The following is a 21,438-nucleotide window of genomic DNA, read 5'->3' as shown; positions in this document are numbered from 1 at the left end:
GAGCTCTTATACACCCTTGGCAACTCCCACACAGAGTAAAACACAGCTTTTCCCATGGTAACTTTGGCTGATTATAAAACCATTAAAAAGCAATTAGAACACAATTGCACATGGCTCTGCTTTGGAGGCAAACCCTGCGATGTATTATTGAGGCTAATTTTTCCTTCTTATCTGTTGCATAAGTGCAAAACAACTTGAAAGCTAAAATATATATATAGTATATGCTATATACAATATGCATATACGTGTGTGTGTGTGTGTATGTATGTTATGGACAGAATGTTTATGTCCTCCCAAAATGTGTATGGTGAAGTCTTAACTCCCAAATAACTGTATTTGGAGACAAGACTGTAAGGGTTAAATGAGGCCATAAAGGTGGGGCCCTAATGTAATAGTACCTTATAAGAAGAGGAGGAGACCCTCTCCTTCGCCCTCTCTCCCTCCCTCTCTGCCTCCAAAGGGGTCAAGTGAGCCCAGAGGAAGACAGAAACTGCCTACAAGCCAAGAAAAGAACTCTCACCAGAAACTGAACCTTGTTGACCTTGACCTTAGACTCTCCGTCCTCAGAACCGTAGGAGAATTAATTTCCCCTGTTTAAACCATGTGGTCTGTGGTATTTTATATGGCAGTCTAAGCAGATTAGGACAGCATTAGACAAACCACCAAACAATTCAATCAAAACAACTAATCAAATCCATAGTAAATAAATTGACGACACATTTATGGCTGAGTCTATCAATGCATGGATGTAAAGTAGTTAGCACCATGGGCTATCACCGGGTTTAGAGAAAGCAGAAACAAGCGAGAGGCTTTGCATCTGCTGTGTCAGGAATGTCAAGAATCAGGAGGGTGAAACACTGACCTGTTGAAAAAGACCTTTTTAAAAAAGCTGACCTTTATTTTGTTTCCCAGAGTCCACAGTGTCTCATGGTTCATTCCCCCTTCTGTTTACCCCCCCCCCAATTCATTCTTCCCTTCCTTCCCCTACCGATTTTCCTATTTCCTCTGTTCCATAAATGAGTGAAGCCATATGATAAGGGGTATTAAGGAGGGCACGTATTGCATGGTACACTGGGTGTTATACGCAAATAATGAATCATGGAACATTGCATCAAAAACGGGATGTACTGTATGGTGACTAATATAAAAAATAAAAATTATTTTAAAAAAAGCTGACCTTTAGACTCATTAAACTTCCAAAACAAAAACAAAAGCCTCACCCAAACAAAATAAAAAGCCTGCCTCCAATTTTAAGCCACTTGATGCAAAACACGTTTCCACTGCGACCTCCGGCTCTTGAGTTCCTAACGGAATCGCGCCTTTGAAAGGTGCGCAAACACACTGGCTGAGCCACGTTTGCTCACGTCAGAAAGGCAAACTAACAGTAGTCTCCGCCAGCGCCGGCGGTTGTCAGGGTCTGAGAGCGGAATGGTTTCGGTTTCCAGGCCCCTGCCCCGGACGCCCCCCCTCCATCCCCGCGCCCCGCCCCCACCGGCCCCGCGCCTACTGCAATGCGCCTCGTCGCTCCAGTCGTCGCAGTCGTTGTGCCCGTTGCACTGCAGCTTCCCGGGCACGCACAGCCCGCTGGCGCACAGAAAGCTGTCGCCCCCTCCGCAGAGCGCTGGAAAAGAAGGGCAGGGACACCATGTCAGAATTAGCCCTTTTCCTTTAAAAATCAGGAGAAACAACAGCAAGAAAACCCTCCCTGCTCTTCAAGATTTGTTTCCAAATACCCTCACCGAGTTTTCTGGGGCCCTCTAGGACGTTAGTTGTGAAATTACCTGGGAAGGACACAAACAAGTGTTTGAGAAAAGCAAAAGAAAACTCCCCAGGGGGCTTGCAGCCTGAGAGGTTTCCATGCTCAGAGCAGAAGAGGGGAGCTTTCGCAATTGCGCAACTTATGTGGGGGGGATACCGAATGTGAGTCTTTTACTTAATAACTACAGATTATCTAAAAATAAAGTGCTATTAGTTAAACAAACATAAAAAAAAAGCCACCACAATCCTCTCTCCTTCTAAAACGCTACTCTATGTTGCACAGAAAAAGTGACAGTAAAGAGTCAATTGTGTGCTTGAACCAAGCCTAGAGACCCTCTGCCCCGTAGTGAAATATATTTACTTGCCTTAAAAAAAAAATGCCAGTTAAAAATTTGAGAGTCTATTTTGGAATAAGGAATGTGAAGTAACATTAGCTGATAATTTTTTCGTTTTTTTTCTTTAACACAGTTACATTTTGATATTTTTTGCTTTTAGTGTAATGGTGCTATTTATTTATTTATTTTGGGGGGAGGGTCTCCATTTCCTTTTTTTAATAATAATTTTTTATTATGTTAGTCACCATACAGTACATCCTTAGTTTTTGATGTAGTGTTCCATGAGGTGCTCTTTTTTTTTAAATCAAAATTTGACAAATATTCAATTGTTTCAAAATTACAGCTGACAATATAGGTAAGATAAAACGCTAGAAAGATTTTTTTTAAGGAAAATCATTAACAAAAGGAAAAATCAGGGGTGCCTGCGTGACTCAGTAGATGAAGTGCTCCACCTGACCTCAGCTCAGGTCTTGATCTCAGGGTGATGAGTTCAAGCCCCACCTTGAGCTCCAGACTAGGTGTGGAGCCTACTTTTAAAAAAGGTAGGGGGGAATCAGTTCCTTTTCAAAATAAAATGGGTGTTAAGATATAGTTAAATATTTGGTAATGTGCATCAAATGCCTTTAAAGTGCACCTTTTAACCTTTAACCAAGCATCTTATTTCTTGGACTGCATACAAAGGAAATCATTATTAATAAGTTCAAGTTTTTATTTTTAAGGATATTCATACCATCAGGATTTATAATAAGGAAATGATAAAATAACCACCATGCAACAGTAGGGGGTTGGTTAAATAAATTTTGTTACTTTAGTAATAAATACTGTTATAGCCATTGAAAAGTATCCTGCAGAAAATACTTGATGTCTGGGGACAAAGTTCAAGGTAATTTGAGTGGAAAAACACCACCATTTGATACAAAAGAGGAAACTACAATCTGGCCTAGAAAGAAGTGTATCAAAGGTTACCGTGATTACCCCTTGTATTAGGATTAAAAGTAATTTTTATTTTCTTCATTTTATTTTACTCCATATTTTACAAATGTTCTTATAATGATGGTGTCTTTTTAATTGAAATATAATTGACACATAACATTATATTAGTTTCAGGTTATTATACAGGATAATAATTCAGTATTTGTATGTATAGCCAAATGATCATCTCAGTAAGTCTGGTTACCATCCATCATCATTACAAATTTTTTTTTCCCTTGTGATGAGAACTCCTAAGACTAAGTCTCTTGGCAGCTTGCAGATATGCACTGCAATATTATTGACTACAGTCACCATTCTGTACATTACTTCCCCATGACTTACTTTATAACTGTAAGTTTGTACCTCTTGACCCCCATTCACCCCCATTTCATTCACACCCAACCACCCTCCCCTCTAGAAACTATCATTNGCTTTTAGTGTAATGGTGCTATTTATTTATTTATTTTGGGGGGAGGGTCTCCATTTCCTTTTTTTAATAATAATTTTTTATTATGTTAGTCACCATACAGTACATCCTTAGTTTTTGATGTAGTGTTCCATGAGGTGCTCTTTTTTTTAAATCAAAATTTGACAAATATTCAATTGTTTCAAAATTACAGCTGACAATATAGGTAAGATAAAACGCTAGAAAGATTTTTTTTAAGGAAAATCATTAACAAAAGGAAAAATCAGGGGTGCCTGCGTGACTCAGTAGATGAAGTGCTCCACCTGACCTCAGCTCAGGTCTTGATCTCAGGGTGATGAGTTCAAGCCCCACCTTGAGCTCCAGACTAGGTGTGGAGCCTACTTTTAAAAAAGGTAGGGGGGAATCAGTTCCTTTTCAAAATAAAATGGGTGTTAAGATATAGTTAAATATTTGGTAATGTGCATCAAATGCCTTTAAAGTGCACCTTTTAACCTTTAACCAAGCATCTTATTTCTTGGACTGCATACAAAGGAAATCATTATTAATAAGTTCAAGTTTTTATTTTTAAGGATATTCATACCATCAGGATTTATAATAAGGAAATGATAAAATAACCACCATGCAACAGTAGGGGGTTGGTTAAATAAATTTTGTTACTTTCGTAATAAATACTGTTATAGCCATTGAAAAGTATCCTGCAGAAAATACTTGATGTCTGGGGACAAAGTTCAAGGTAATTTGAGTGGAAAAACACCACCATTTGATACAAAAGAGGAAACTACAATCTGGCCTAGAAAGAAGTGTATCAAAGGTTACCGTGATTACCCCTTATATTAGGATTAAAAGTAATTTTTATTTTCTTCATTTTATTTTACTCCATATTTTACAAATGTTCTTATAATGATGGTGTCTTTTTAATTGAAATATAATTGACACATAACATTATATTAGTTTCAGGTTATTATACAGGATAATAATTCAGTATTTGTATGTATAGCCAAATGATCATCTCAGTAAGTCTGGTTACCATCCATCATCATTACAAATTTTTTTTTCCCTTGTGATGAGAACTCCTAAGACTTAGTCTCTTGGCAGCTTGCAGATATGCACTGCAATATTATTGACTACAGTCACCATTCTGTACATTACTTCCCCATGACTTACTTTATAACTGTAAGTTTGTACCTCTTGACCCCCATTCACCCCCATTTCATTCACACCCAACCACCCTCCCCTCTAGAAACTATCATTGATAACAGCCATTCTGACAGGTGTGAGGTGGTATCTCATTGTGCTTTTGATTTACATCTCCCTGATGATTAGTGATGTTGAGCATCTTTTCATGTACCTGTTGGCCATCTGTATGTCTTTGGGAAAATGTCTATTCAGATTTTCTATCCATTTTTAATTAATTAATTATTTTTAATTCCAGTATAATTAACATACAGTTAATTAATTATATTACTTTCAGGTACACTCTAGTGATTCAACAATTCTATACACTACTCAGTGCTCATCACAATAAGTGTCCTCTTAATCTCCTTCATCTATTTCACCCATCCTCCCACCCGCTTCCCTTTTGGCAACCACCAATTTATTCCCCATATTTAAGAGTGGTTTTTTTGTTGTCTCTTTTTTTCTTTGTTCATTTGTTTTGTTTCTTTATTTCCACAAATGAACGAAATCATATGGTATTTCTCTTTCTCTGTCTGACTTATTTCACTTAGCATTATACTCTCTAGATCCATCCATTTTGTTGCAAATAGTAAGCCTTCATTCTTTTTTATGGCTGAGTAATATTCAATTGTATATATATAACCACATCTTTTGTATCCATTCATCTATGGATGGACACTTCAGTTGCTTCCATATCTTGGCTATTGTAAATAATGCTGCAGTAAACATAGGGGTGCATGTATCTAGTCTGCCAAGAACTGTCTCTCTACTAGTTACAGTTCTGTGGTACCCAGGAATGCCTCCTCAACACCAGAGCCCGGTGATTAAGGGGCATCCCCTATGCAGACTGTGTGCACCTGCTGGCTTCGGCAAGGGAGTGGGGAAGTGCAGGGCGGGGGCGTGAGGTAGAGCTTGGGGCTGGGCATGTCACTGGCTTTCATGATGTTTTACTTTTTTATTCAGAAAAAAAAAAGCTAATTTTTTCATGAGTTCTCAGTTCAGAGTAACAGCAAATAAATACAACTCTTGAAAACTTCTATGTCTCTTGTCTCCGTCCCCTCACAAAAGATAGTGTGATCACTTGTGTGGTCAGTTGCCTGCTCACTGTCACCACTCCCTGAACGATATATTCCTTGACGAAATGAACTTTGTCGGCTAACTAAAGGGAACCAAGAAATACAGAATATTTTAACTCAGATTTAGAAATACGGAAAAGTACTGACTGAATGCTCCAGGCACTGAAGCCCAGGTCTGTCACATTTCCCTTGTTCCTGGGCCCTTGGAGAGTGGCTGGTACTCGGGAGATTCTTAGTTAATATATGATGGGGAGAAGTCACTTCAATCCCGATGAAACACCATATATTGCCAAAAAGCAAAGAAAAAATGCAATTAAAGATTTATTTTCCAATGCTAGCGAAGAAATCAGAATTTTGATTTGCTGAACATTAAGTACTCATTGATTTAATTGAGTTTCTTATGATGGTACTTCATGTGTAATCAGCATAAGCTCAACAACAAATGTCTGGTTTTCCATTACATGCCCCCATTTCAGTATCAGTACAAATGACACCTATGGACTTCAACTGCCAAAATATGAAACACATTTATATGTCAAATAGCCTTAGAGGATTCAGCACAGGACTGCATTGCTATTACCTACAAATACAGACTTCTAAAAGGGACGCAGGAAACCAGATATAAAATGAGAATCCAAAACACTAAGATTTTACTGGCCAGTCTATACAATTTCCTCTCTCTAGGATTGAGAGAAAATTTGCAAGGCGTGTTTATCCTATCGTTGAGATTGTTTCTGTGTTATATTAAAGAGTGCAGAAATTCCATCTGTCTGCATTTCAGCAGCTGCAATGCTTCAGAAGAATTATTGCATTCCCCACCTTATGGCTCTGATGATTCCTTGAGAAATGTAGCTGAAAGTTCAACATTACACAGCTCCTAACATTTAGGCTTCATCTTTAAGACCCCATATATTTTATTCCAGTAAAGTCATTTCTTGTGTATGGATATATCAAATCTGGATCAGATTTAAAACACAGCATTGTTTGCATTGTTCTGATTATTGATATCCCCCTGTCTTGGCTGATTCCACAAAACTGACTTCTTTTTTGTGGTTCCTCAGTGGGAGGTGTGGCTGCCCTTGGTTTTAGGACATTGTAAATTGTTTCTTTATTCGTATTCTTTCTTTAGAAGTTCCTAGGTTCATTAATTGACATTATTTTTATAAACTTAGGATAATTTTTGTATACTTTCTGTTTGATGTCTCCTTAACTTGTATTCAGAATTTCCACTTTCTTTGTGTGAAACTGTTTGACTAGCCAAGTACTTCAAACATATGTTATCTGGAATTTCCAAAGAGCCCCCCATAAAGTAGACAGGCAGGCATTCTATCACAACTTTCTTAGGGGAAATGATGATCTACAAATACAGAAACTGGAGTGCCATGTGGTTAAGACAACAATTGCCCAAAGCCATATATGGAGCCACGCAGACACAGAATCATGAAGTCTGAGCTTCACCCCTAGTCCTCCACGCATGCCCTGTTCCTTATCCAGGGCAGCTGTGTAGTTGTCTGATTTGTGGTCAGTTCAAAGGCATCAGGTTCAAGTAAAAGTTCACGTTTGTCTTTATTTTTCAGGTGATTTGGACCAGATGAGATGACATTGCCTCTCACCTCTGGGTTTTTTGGAGACTACCCTGAGAGAGCTCATAACAAGTTTCTGTAGAGGTTTTTCAATCATAAATTTTACATTCTTGTAACAATCATCTTCATTCAAACAGCCTTTTGACTTAGCCCTTAAGGTGACAAAGGAAGATTTCTTGAGGAGAAGACATGCTATACAATCTTGATACCACTTCCACTAACATCATCTATAATTCTAAGAGATACATGTTGGACTTTAAATAGATGACAGATTGATCAATGGAAGAGTGATTGGTTAATTGAACATATAGTTACTGGGTGTTTACTATGTGCTAGGCATTATTCTAGAGATACAACAGTGAAAAAACAAAAATATTTCCCTGCCTTTGTGTAGCATGTATTCTACTGATTGTAATCTGACAAAGATACTTCTACCAAGTAAAGGTACTTCACCACCAAAGCTGACTTCCATTTACGCATGTGGCAATTGATCAATATAAATGCAACGACAGCAGCGTACAAAGGTATTTTGCCTAAGACCCTAGTTTACATTTCCAGACGATGGGAATAATTTTGAATCACCTGGACTTCAGAAGTCTCTGGATTCTGAAGAATATATACCAATGAGGATGAACAGCTCTTTGCAGTATTTTGGTCTCTGGTAGATAACAGGTTGTGGAAATAACATCCATATCCTGAAATGACCTTTAGATTTTCTACAACTACTTCCAGCCCTCTCTGTTCTCTCTGCCTGTGTGTTATGGGAAGCATTTATATTGGCAAATGCTCTCAATACCCTGATTGTTAATTTTTGGAGTCCCATTCAGAAATTACCTACCAATCACTGCCTGTATAATGTCCTCATTCACCCAGTCTTTGAGCCTTTGTATACAGTCTGGAGCTCAGGTCAATCCTACCTCTGAAGAGAAAGCTGTCCTGGCATAGACTGTTATCTCCTGAGCCTATACTAAGAGCCTGTTAGCCCTTCATTCTACAGGCTGCTTGAAATCCAGTTACCGTCAACCAGTATTGCTCTTTCCTTTTACAAGACTATTTGACTATATGAGAAAGCATAAGTATAATCTTTCATAGCAGCTGATACAAGAATTCCTCTTGGGGAGAGCACTGTAACTTTGGGCTGGTAAGAGGATTGAGGTGAAAGATAAGATATGAGAAAGGAGAAAGAAAATCCACGAATATGCTCAAGTAAGCAAACTTCGTCTCACCCTGCTTTCCAAGCCATACTCACTAGAACAACTTTCCTTTTGTTGAACATTAAGATGTTTGGGGTAGGTATGCATGGGTATCAGAGAACTCTGTATGAAGGGGTAAAGGAACCCCATGGGGAGAGTGAGGAGTCAGTGATGCTGGGCACTGTCTTGGGGGAGAGATTAAAAAAATAATAATAAGAGGTTGGTTGAGTCTCCCTGAGAAGCACAGTACAGAAAACACCCTTTATAAAATGGAAATATAATGGGATATTTCAAGTTGTTTTCTGAAGAATGGGAGGTGTATTTCTTCCTTCACCTGCCATGTGGAATTAGCAAAGCTTATGTTGCTCTCTAATTCTTTAACTCACTTATTTAGCCAATGTGGCCCCCTTCCAGGAGCTTGGGACACATCGTTGAGCACAGAATAGATCCCTTGTTGTGTGGAGATTGTATTCTTGGGAGACCAATACCAACAAACAAAATAAATAAAAAGTTATTTCTTATAATAAATAATGAGGTAATAAATGTTATTTTTAAAAGAGTCAACAGATTATGTGGGGGTGGTGTAGGACAGGTCCCAATATTAATTAGGGTGCCAGGGACAAGCCTCATTGAAAGTTGACATTTAAGCAATAACTTGAAAGAGGCGAGGGAGTTAACCAACTCTCAGGGGAAGATTTCAGCAGCGGGAAGTCACAGTGCAAAAAGTCGCCGGCAGGAGCATGCCTGGTGGGGGTGTGGGGGAACAGCAAAGAAACCTGTGTGGCCACAGTAGAGCAAGTGGGGGAGAATATAGCAAGAGATGAAGCAGAGTGGAAGGGAGGAGTCAACTACCTGGGGCTTTGCAAAGACTTTGTAACTTAGATAAAAGTAAAGTCATTACAAGGTTTCAGTAAAAAGTGGCATGATCTGACTTATGTTTCCAAGGATCTTTTCCTGTTGTGTTGAAAGTACTCTAGAGAGGCAAAGAAAGCAGTAGGAACTAGTGTTAGGAACCTAGTGAAGTTATCCAGAGAGAGTGATGGCGGCTTGGAGGGAGCAGCGGTAAAGGTGCCAAGACATGGTTGGATGCTGGCTGTATTTTCAAAGTAGAGCCGTTAGAGCCTGGCCCATTCAATGAGAGCAGTGAGGGAAAGACAAGAGCCAATGAGGACTTTAAGTTTCCAGCCAGCCAGATGATTGGAATTGCCATCTCCTGAAGTGGAGAAGCCAACTGGAGGAGCAAGACCGTGGGGGGAAAATCAGGAGTTGCCTTTTGGATACGTTGCATCTGACACACACAATAGACACCCAAGTAGAGATGTTGCATAGACAGCTGGATAGATAAGTTCAAAGTCTGGGAAAGAAGATAAGACTAGATATATAAATATGTGAGTTGTCAGCATCGCAATTGAATGCCAGTGTGCCTGGATGAGATTTTGGCAATGTGAAGTCAGCGGGGACTCTGATACGAGTGGTTTCAATGGAGTGAGGAGGCCAAAAGTCTGCCTGCAGTATGTGGAAGAGAGAATAAGAGGAGAGGAAGCAGTGCAGAAAGGAAGGACACCTTTTTTTTTTTTTTTTTGCTGCAGAAGAGAACAAATAAATAGGTGGTAGATAACAAGGGAAGTGGGGGTTTTTAAAAAAGCATTTTTAAATGATTTGGTGTGAGCACATTCTTTGTGGGGGGCAGAGTGGTACTGAGTTCTGCCTACGCGTTGGCTTGGATCAAATAAATAATGATCACTCCTGACGATACAGGAGGCCAGGGATGAAGACCCCACCAACATGAGGAATATAGTTACAATCTAAAGATGAAGCCAGTCTTAGATCTGTCTGTCTAATCCTATCACTAAAATGTGGCTTCCTCAGAAAAAGTATTTATCTTCCAAGGTGAGAAATCCTCTCATTCTCTTCTCTACCCTCTTCAACCTCTACTAGGCATCTATTAAACATGGTGCACCGTGCTAATCACCTATAATAGTGCTGTTGCTTGAGACCCCAGAACTACAGACTGCTTGAAAAAAGACTTTATGATTCACAGTACTTTATATCAGCAGAAGGTATTTATTTATTTGTTTATTGCCTCTCTCTAACTCTCCCTTCTAGAATATAAGCTCCCTGAGAGAAAGCACTGTTTCAGTTTTTCTCACTGCTGGGTCCTGAGTCTAAAATAGAATTAAATATTTGTTAAATAAATAAAGGAAGACAGGGCATAAGGTGCCTCACAGAACTAAATGATCATTCCTTTTGGGGGAGATGTTCAAAGGCAATAAACATCTTACAATTTTATTCTTCTAATTGGTAGGGAAATAAAGTGTTGATGTAACATTAAAATCCCCCCGTATTAGTGTGGGATACTCATTCAAACCTGCAGACAGTCTGCCTTCTGGTAGCATTTGCTTGTATGGTAGGACAACGCATCGAAAGGACCCTTCTACCTAAAATAACCTTCCCACTGGCTTGTGGAGATGTGTCTAACATTCTCCCCAAAACCTACACCCACATTACTCATTCCTTAGGTTAAAATGGTGGCTTTCAGGGTGCCTTCGTGGCTCAGTTGGTTAAGCATCTGCCTTTGGCTCAGGTCACAATCCAGGGGTCCTGGGATCAAGTCCAGCATTGGGCTCCCTGCTCAGCTGGGACTCTGCTCCTCTCTCTCTCCCTCTGCCCCTCCCCCCACGCTCCCTCTCTCTTTCTCGCTCTCGTTCTTTCTCTCTCTCTAAAATAAAACCTTTAAAAATAAAGTAAAATAAAATAAAATGGTGGTTTTCAGATGAACCCGAGGATGCCAAGGAAAGGGGTTTTAGGGCTATGTCATGGGTTCAAGGGGTGTCTTCAGTCCCCTACTCCACTGCAGCCAGGGAGTTCTACTCTTGTCTGTTTTACATATTTCAGTCCACTGAAAATGGGTTTTTGCTGCCAAAAACAAGTTTGAAAACCCTTCACCCTGAAGATTTTAAATGTTTAGTTAAGGTCTGAGAGAGATTACACTTTAATTCTTTTCTCTTTTTTTTGGCTATGAATACTTAGTTCTGAATTTAATTATAGGCTGTTGAGCTCATTATATTTAGACGTGAAAGAATGGGTAGTTTTTGAGGTGGGAGTAGGGGAGTTCAGGAAGGGTATAACACGTGGGAAGTGAGAACGAGAGGTGGCACCGGGAAGCTCAAGTGTGCTCACAATGGTCCCGCCAAAGGCGTAGCGGGCGTGGTTCTAACTCCATCACCCTGCGGGGCAAGAAATCCACATCACTTTACTTTACTTTTACTTTTCTATATCAGATTAATTCACACTTCCCCACTCAAAAAGGTGATAGGAGTTTCAGCCTCTTTAGGGTAGTGCAAGGATCCAAGGGGCTGACTTGGTACCTGGAAGAGCAGAGGAAAGGGCTCTAGCTTTCAGTTCCTTGGAGAATTGCTGACGGGCGCATGGTTCTAAGCCCCTGCTTGGGGTTTACCCTAGACAGAGAACTCCGTTATGTCTGATCCATACTAGGGATCAGGGTCAGGGTTCCCAATGTCCAGCTTTCCTGGCTGCCCCACACTGCCATTTCCCTCTGAGAGCCTGCCTCTTCCCCTAAGCAAGTAAGCACCAGTCCCCGCTCCATGAGGGACATGGCAGAACTCAGCACACACACCTCCCACTCCAAGCCTTGGGTAATGTCTCTTACATCCCCTGCCTCCACCTCTATCTACCCCTCCAAACATCTTCCCACCATGCCATCCCACTCTGGGTCATGCCACATGATCTCTGCTCAACCCTTCCCTCCTCAATGCTGTCTCTTTCTTCTGAAAATGCAGAAATGATAACACACATCCTTTTTGTTTTCCTAGTAGATTGCTCTATTAGGCAGATTTTTCTTTCATTACCGAGGGACCAAAGGACTCTCTATTAGCACCTTTCACCATTCAGATCTTTGTTCCAGAACAGTATATGGTGAGTAGTTAGTAAACGCCAGTTGAATAAATGCACTTAAAGAGTTCTTGACTTAGATATTCTAAAACTAGAAATACCACAGTGACTTCCTCTTTTATCATCTGTGGTGCCCATACACTTGCTGCAAAGACCAGGTAAAACCAGTTCCCACATGTACAACTCCAGGCCCTTCAGTGCCTGATAGATAACATGTTGCAATTAGTGAGAAACTATCTCTGTCAAAGAGAGGTCCAAAGAAAATCCGAAACAACTCCCCCAATTAAATGTCCTCAAGATTAAGTTACTCCTTGACTCTTTTTTTTTTTTCCTGCTGAAATAAAGCTATACTTTGATTCAATGGAAACTTTGCCATCTGGCCTTCAGCTTAAAGTCCTGAAAGTAAGAACTAAGTATATGTCTTGCTTCTCTGACAGCATGATAGAGGACCTATCACTCTATAGAAAAATCAGTCATTGTGAAATTATCTAAAAATCATTAGAAGGAAACAAAAATAGGTCTGTAACTGGTGGCACTCTGGCAGGAGAGAGAACGTGAACAGAGTTTGGAAAGCAGTTCCATATCATCATTCAACATCTCAAGTAAAATCACAGTATGAAAGAGAGGCAGACAAAATCCTGCTCCGAGGATTTTAAAACTAATTAGAGGAGAAAGTAAGAAAGAGCAGAATAAAAAGCAGGATGTTAGCTTTACGATCAGAGACTGCCAGAAACAGACTGCCAAGCAGAAGTCTAAACACAACTTGTGTGTATACACACACACACTTATTCATTCAACATTTCAGAAAGAAGGAAGGGAAGGAGGAGGGAAAAACTTCCAAACAGGAGTTGTCAAATTGAAAGGATATACTAGTCTACTACCTCAAGTTTTAGTGTCTAAAATCCCAAATAGAACTCTGAAACAGTGTTGTCAAAAACCACTGGAAAGTAAGAAGCCTATCACGATTACGTTATTTATCATCTCCCGCACATTAAAGGCAATAACACAGCTTCAACTTCCGAAAGAACACAGACAGTTTAGAAACACTATGTCTACAGTCTACCCTCTTAACAAGGCAGGTAGAGATTTCTACATTCAGAGGTAATTACTCAAACATTTCCTGGGGGGGGGGGTTTACTTTCTAAATTTGCTTTAAGAAATCAACACTTTATTTTCTAAACAAGTAATTATCATTTAATAGTACTTTAAAATTTTTTTGAGATTTTGTCCAAATGTAAGGCTGTCTCAAATGATATTTTGCAAATATTGATTATGAATCATGAAATGATAATGATGGAACAATATGTATATTACCTTTGACAAATTCCAAACAAAGTAGGATGTTGGATTTTTTAAATAAAAGAATAAGATGTATGCATATAAATCTAAGAGAAGTAAAAGAGATACATATTATTTGCAAAGAAAATGAAAATCTCTTGCATGCATATAGTAGTATCTGAAAAATTATACATACTAGCATTTTTCCAGACCTTTATTCAATGTGAAACTCAGTCACAACACCTATGGAAAGACTCAGGAGAAAGATAAACAAACAAAAATCAGTTTGAAGAGCTATTCCACGTTATTTTTCTTATTTGTTGGCCTATAACAAATTGGACTGATTTCATTTTACAGGAGTTCATGGATTTCATTTTCAACCCAAACAAAAATTATTATTATTTTTTTAAAGATTTTATTTATTTATTCGACAGAGATAGAGACAGCCAGAGAGAGAGGGAACACAAGCAGGGGAGTGGGAGAGGAAGAAGCAGGCTCATAGCGGAAGAGCCTGATGTGGGGCTCGATCCCATAATGCTGGGATCACGCCCTGAGCCGAAGGCAGACGCTTAACCGCTGTGCCACCCAGGCGCCCCAAAACCAAAATTATTTTTAATCCTAGTTTCTTTTATTTTAGTTCATTTTATATATTGACAGTCTAAAAGCTGGAATAAACTGTCCGTGATGGATGTGGCCAGAGACCCAGCAATGGAATAAATATATATATTTATAATTTACTATAAAAAGAACTTTGAGAGAACACCTTCCAAGACCAGATTACAGTTCTATTCTAACATCTAAAAATTTACTTCAAATCCTAGGAAGGTTGTTTTGTATCACCCTCCCACCTACTCCCTATTGTTAATTATTGTAACTTAGTATCCCAAAGCATTATCATCTTTAAAATTCACTGATCTTCAGGATACTGTAGGATCTCACCTATCTTGCACATCCGCTAGCCAGTAGCTGGATGCTGAGATTCTGAAGCCCTGGGTTAGAGCTCTGCTCCAAACCTTCTCTCATCTCTGCCCTCTTAACTTATGGCAGCAAACCCCACTTACTTGCCCTCACACAGCAGCCCCTCGGGACAGCACACGTATTCCATTGCTTGGGTCAAGGCAGGGGTAGGAAAGCCTAGTTATATCCAGTTACCTGACCCTTCAAGCTTAAACCACCCCTAAATCATCAGGAAACTTCAATCCTAAATGGTATCATGATTAGAAGAAAATAATGCTGAGGAAATTAATTCATACATACTTACTCTAATATCCATATGGATAGTGACTAGATCTACAGACCAGAAAAGTAATTATCCACAATAATGATTCTGAGATATGAAAATAAAAGTAATCTTGGAGAAAAAAGTATGAACTTGGATTTAAAATAAGCTATTTGTGCTGGTTTGGGCAAGTTATTTAAGCTGTCTGAGCTTCAGTTTCCTTATCTGAAGCCTACCTGCTTTGGTATTGCCTTAGAGCATACTGATCAGTAATGGATATAAAGCGCCTGGCACTGAGTTGGGCAACGCCCCATATGTTTTATTTACGAAGGCTGGGAAATGTGTAATTCACTTCTGAAAGTTGGTCATCACAAAGTATTGAAACATGCCTTGTGCTTAAAGGGTTAACCTGCAAATAACTAGAGAGTCCCTTCCCCCAACTTTATGGCTACAGCACCACTTACTTAGACCTGGAAGTTGAGGGCATTTGGATTCTTTGTAACAACCAAGGTGACTGGAAAAGAGCCTGGTTCTGAAGAGATCAACACGCACAGGAACCAATGTAACAGCATCTAGGGACAGAATTCCTACCTTTTCTTTGGCTCAGAGACAGAAAAGGAAGTCAATTGCTCCAGGAGAGTTGACTTTTACTGTTAAGTCATTTGTGTTCTGTAAAATGATTTACATACTGGTGGAACACCGAGGTCCCTGAGTTCTCTCTCCCATGCTTCCTCTTCTACCACTGCATGCCTTTCACAGCACAAACACATAAAATTTCTCGGAGTATCCCTAGTTACCAAGATTGTATATAACANAAAGTCCTGAAAGTAAGAACTAAGTATATGTCTTGCTTCTCTGACAGCATGATAGAGGACCTATCACTCTATAGAAAAATCAGTCATTGTGAAATTATCTAAAAATCATTAGAAGGAAACAAAAATAGGTCTGTAACTGGTGGCACTCTGGCAGGAGAGAGAACGTGAACAGAGTTTGGAAAGCAGTTCCATATCATCATTCAACATCTCAAGTAAAATCACAGTATGAAAGAGAGGCAGACAAAATCCTGCTCCGAGGATTTTAAAACTAATTAGAGGAGAAAGTAAGAAAGAGCAGAATAAAAAGCAGGATGTTAGCTTTACGATCAGAGACTGCCAGAAACAGACTGCCAAGCAGAAGTCTAAACACAACTTGTGTGTATACACACACACACTTATTCATTCAACATTTCAGAAAGAAGGAAGGGAAGGAGGAGGGAAAAACTTCCAAACAGGAGTTGTCAAATTGAAAGGATATACTAGTCTACTACCTCAAGTTTTAGTGTCTAAAATCCCAAATAGAACTCTGAAACAGTGTTGTCAAAAACCACTGGAAAGTAAGAAGCCTATCACGATTACGTTATTTATCATCTCCCGCACATTAAAGGCAATAACACAGCTTCAACTTCCGAAAGAACACAGACAGTTTAGAAACACTATGTCTACAGTCTACCCTCTTAACAAGGCAGGTAGAGATTTCTACATTCAGAGGTAATTACTCAAACATTTCCTTGGGGGGGGGGGTTTACTTTCTAAATTTGCTTTAAGAAATCAACACTTTATTTTCTAAACAAGTAATTATCATTTAATAGTACTTTAAAATTTTTTTGAGATTTTGTCCAAATGTAAGGCTGTCTCAAATGATATTTTGCAAATATTGATTATGAATCATGAAATGATAATGATGGAACAATATGTATATTACCTTTGACAAATTCCAAACAAAGTAGGATGTTGGATTTTTTAAATAAAAGAATAAGATGTATGCATATAAATCTAAGAGAAGTAAAAGAGATACATATTATTTGCAAAGAAAATGAAAATCTCTTGCATGCATATAGTAGTATCTGAAAAATTATACATACTAGCATTTTTCCAGACCTTTATTCAATGTGAAACTCAGTCACAACACCTATGGAAAGACTCAGGAGAAAGATAAACAAACAAAAATCAGTTTGAAGAGCTATTCCACGTTATTTTTCTTATTTGTTGGCCTATAACAAATTGGACTGATTTCATTTTACAGGAGTTCATGGATTTCATTTTCAACCCAAACAAAAATTATTATTATTTTTTTAAAGATTTTATTTATTTATTCGACAGAGATAGAGACAGCCAGAGAGAGAGGGAACACAAGCAGGGGAGTGGGAGAGGAAGAAGCAGGCTCATAGCGGAGGAGCCTGATGTGGGGCTCGATCCCATAATGCTGGGATCACGCCCTGAGCCGAAGGCAGACGCTTAACCGCTGTGCCACCCAGGCGCCCCAAAACCAAAATTATTTTTAATCCTAGTTTCTTTTATTTTAGTTCATTTTATATATTGACAGTCTAAAAGCTGGAATAAACTGTCCGTGATGGATGTGGCCAGAGACCCAGCAATGGAATAAATATATATATTTATAATTTACTATAAAAAGAACTTTTAGAGAACACCTTCCAAGACCAGATTACAGTTCTATTCTAACATCTAAAAATTTACTTCAAATCCTAGGAAGGTTGTTTTGTATCACCCTCCCACCTACTCCCTATTGTTAATTATTGTAACTTAGTATCCCAAAGCATTATCATCTTTAAAATTCACTGATCTTCAGGATACTGTAGGATCTCACCTATCTTGCACATCCGCTAGCCAGTAGCTGGATGCTGAGATTCTGAAGCCCTGGGTTAGAGCTCTGCTCCAAACCTTCTCTCATCTCTGCCCTCTTAACTTATGGCAGCAAACCCCACTTACTTGCCCTCACACAGCAGCCCCTCGGGACAGCACACGTATTCCATTGCTTGGGTCAAGGCAGGGGTAGGAAAGCCTAGTTATATCCAGTTACCTGACCCTTCAAGCTTAAACCACCCCTAAATCATCAGGAAACTTCAATCCTAAATGGTATCATGATTAGAAGAAAATAATGCTGAGGAAATTAATTCATACATACTTACTCTAATATCCATATGGATAGTGACTAGATCTACAGACCAGAAAAGTAATTATCCACAATAATGATTCTGAGATATGAAAATAAAAGTAATCTTGGAGAAAAAAGTATGAACTTGGATTTAAAATAAGCTATTTGTGCTGGTTTGGGCAAGTTATTTAAGCTGTCTGAGCTTCAGTTTCCTTATCTGAAGCCTACCTGCTTTGGTATTGCCTTAGAGCATACTGATCAGTAATGGATATAAAGCGCCTGGCACTGAGTTGGGCAACGCCCCATATGTTTTATTTACGAAGGCTGGGAAATGTGTAATTCACTTCTGAAAGTTGGTCATCACAAAGTATTGAAACATGCCTTGTGCTTAAAGGGTTAACCTGCAAATAACTAGAGAGTCCCTTCCCCCAACTTTATGGCTACAGCACCACTTACTTAGACCTGGAAGTTGAGGGCATTTGGATTCTTTGTAACAACCAAGGTGACTGGAAAAGAGCCTGGTTCTGAAGAGATCAACACACACAGGAACCAATGTAACAGCATCTAGGGACAGAATTCCTACCTTTTCTTTGGCTCAGAGACAGAAAAGGAAGTCAATTGCTCCAGGAGAGTTGACTTTTACTGTTAAGTCATTTGTGTTCTGTAAAATGATTTACATACTGGTGGAACACCGAGGTCCCTGAGTTCTCTCTCCCATGCTTCCTCTTCTACCACTGCATGCCTTTCACAGCACAAACACATAAAATTTCTCGGAGTATCCCTAGTTACCAAGATTGTATATAACAAAGCCACACAGACTAAACCTAAAGTGGAAAAGAAAATCAACCTTGCCTAAAACTAAATATAAGCACAATTTAATTAACTTGCATTCCAGGGTTATAGCTGCCAACTTGCTGAGACTAGAAGACTGGGTACACAACACCCAAGGGCTCAGAGGGAGGGGGAAAAAACCCGGCTAAAATTTTTTCTAAAATTTTCACAGTATTCACATGTTTCTTTGTACTGGTAAACAGGAGTAATGTCCCTGTGAACAATATAGAGTAATCCAATGGGGGGGGGGGCCAGAATGAGCCAAAGTAAGAAGACGTGAGAAGTTGAGTGAGGCTGAAGTTTCAGGAAAGACATGCGGGGACTAGAAATGGATGGCAAATAATCCGGCATTAACTCAGCCCTGAGTCAGAGGGAAAGGTCTGCTTTATCCCTGAGAGGAGGAAAGACATCTGGGCAGATAATGAAGAGTCAAAAACTATGCCCATATCTTGATAAACTCTCAAAGCTGCAATCTGAGCAGTGGTGTAGTCTCATCTAGAAATATTCTGATCAATCTAGTGTGCTTAAATTAATCCTGGGAAACTTGATGGCATGGGGGTCGGCTCATGGTAGATGGGTAGGGGGACAGAGCTCAGCAAGGGGGTGAATCCTCCGGGAGAAGGTCTATTTTCTCCCACTTGCCAAAAGGGTGCAGTTTCCAAGACCGATCACAAGATGGCAGGCGTACTCAGCGCACAGACCCCAGGCGGTGCAGCGGGGAATTCTGCCTGAGACCCTCGCTACCTGCGAGGTTGTAAAGACACAAGGGAATTCCAGCTGGGAGACTTTTCTAAAGGGCACCCCTGCTGGTGTCTTTAACCAGGTAAATTTGAAATCATGAATCCCACTTCTGCCAATTATTTCTTCAGAGAAATGAAAAGTCCCTCACAATCAATGCCTGCTTACATCTTCTGCACATTTTTCTATTGGTTTTCTTCCGTGTTTTTTTTATTGGAGCCTCCTTTTGTTGCAATTATTTTCTCCCAGATTATCATTTATTTGTCTTTTAAATTCATAGTCTCTTTAGCTATACAAAAGTTTCACGTGTGGAGTCAAAAATCGGTCTTTAGAGAATGTATAGCTTTGTAAACCATATCGATATGTGTCATAGAACAGAAACTTTATAAGGGCAGTAGTTTTTATCTATTTTGTTTCCTGCTGTGCCATGGGTCCTGGAAGAGTGATGGGCATGTAGGTGGGCTAAGGAAACTTTGCATTCAACTCAGAGCCTTTCTAAAGAAGATGGAAAATATCACAGCCAAATTAAGAGACACATTCCAGCCAAAATATGCCAACAACAGGCCACAGAGATAGAAAAAAACAGATAGAAAAAAACAGAGATAGAAAGAGATAGAAAAAAAAACAGATAGAAAAACAACAGGTTGGGTTTCCTAACAGTAAAACCAATTTTGACATGGCCATTGGGGGAAGGCTGCAGACCGACTAAATTTGTTAAAATAAGAAAGTTTCCCATATTGTTGAAATGGTCAAAATACAAAATACATAGGTTGATCTGTATTTAATGGAACAGAATAAAAGAATTCTGAGATGCTGTCCAGATTTAAGTGGCAGCAAAAGACCAAAGGGAAGAGATTCATGGACCACTTTCAAACCAGCACCTTTCCTAACACCGACCACCAGAGGGAGACCACACCATAAATCCAAGCACACAGCCTACCATGCTCTTGCAAGAGGTGCCCAGGTGCGCCTTTCAGTATCTGAAAACAATTGTATTTTATGTGTTTGCAGTATTTTTATGTTAAAATCAAGTCACCTTTTAAAGTCATTTTGCATTTTAATTGCAGATGCCAAAATGCGCATCCTCACAGAGCAACGCGTTATGGACCGCTAATACCACTAACACGCGCTTTGTGCGTTCACTTCAGAATTGGCTTTCCATTCTCATAACCACCAATAATTCTAGAAATCCAGTTTTTCCTCAGCCAGTTCCCTTTCGAGTGGCTTTTTATACACTTTTAGAATTGTATTTTGTACATAATGTGCTTTTTTACAGAGTTGAAATGGGTTTTTCAGCAGGTGATCTCATTACGAGATAATCTCGTTATAAATGCCTGCTAGAACGTCTTGCCCTGGCGCCCAGATTGAAGTGAAACTCCACAATTATAGAAGGGTACCTCTGAAATGTTAGTATCATAAGCTCCAAACTTCTCTGCTCTAAGAACTCTTAAGAAAACTGCCAACTGTATTCAGCCATTACCCTCCTAAGAAAATTTTGGGACAGCCATTCCAGGGCTGTTTACTACAAGCAGACAGAAAAATGAGGTCAAATACTTTTATAAAAATTGGCTTGATTTGAAGGGTTCCTGGGAGGTCTCTCTGCCTAAAATATTTCCCAGCTGAAATTCCTCAGTTTGGATTTTACTCATTTTACTTAAGCCAAAAGTCCGCAATTAAAAGGCAATTCCTGGGGACTCCTCATATATTCGACCACCAAGAATTCCAGAGGCTGTGTGCAGAAGGTGCTGTGCTAGACATGGCAGAAATCATAAGGCCTTACAGAGACCATGAACGATAAAGGCAATAGCATTGATTAATAGCTTTGGCAATAGCACTTTGTATATTTATCTTTTTTATTTATCTTTCTTTAAAAGATATCGGAAAACTAGTATGAAAAATAGGAAAGAATGGAATCTAAAGATTGTGGGTCCAACAAGGACATACCTGGGTAAAGGAACTAGAGAATCAAAGGTCAAATGGGATCAGAGGGGCCAAGGATGGGGGCTTTT

The 21,438-nt window shown here is 39.4% G+C and overlaps 1 protein-coding gene across 10 annotated transcripts in view; it reads right to left on the bottom strand.

Annotated features, from left to right (window-relative positions):
* The window catches only part of CORIN (corin, serine peptidase), a 228,166-nt gene that overhangs the window by 79,602 nt on the left and 127,126 nt on the right, over positions 1–21,438 (bottom strand). For all 10 annotated transcript variants that reach the window (XM_034671855.1, XM_034671857.1, XM_034671858.1 and 7 more), the window contains one exon: positions 1,508–1,621. In XM_034671855.1, the coding sequence (XP_034527746.1) occupies positions 1,508–1,621 (114 nt within the window). The remainder of the gene's footprint in view (positions 1–1,507; positions 1,622–21,438) is intronic.

Source organism: Ailuropoda melanoleuca, chromosome 11 (assembly GCF_002007445.2).
Source record: "Ailuropoda melanoleuca isolate Jingjing chromosome 11, ASM200744v2, whole genome shotgun sequence".
In the NCBI taxonomy this organism is placed as follows: Eukaryota; Metazoa; Chordata; class Mammalia; order Carnivora; family Ursidae; genus Ailuropoda; species Ailuropoda melanoleuca.
The sequence above is the reverse complement of the archived record's forward strand: the minus strand, read 5'-3'. Positions and strand labels throughout refer to the sequence as shown.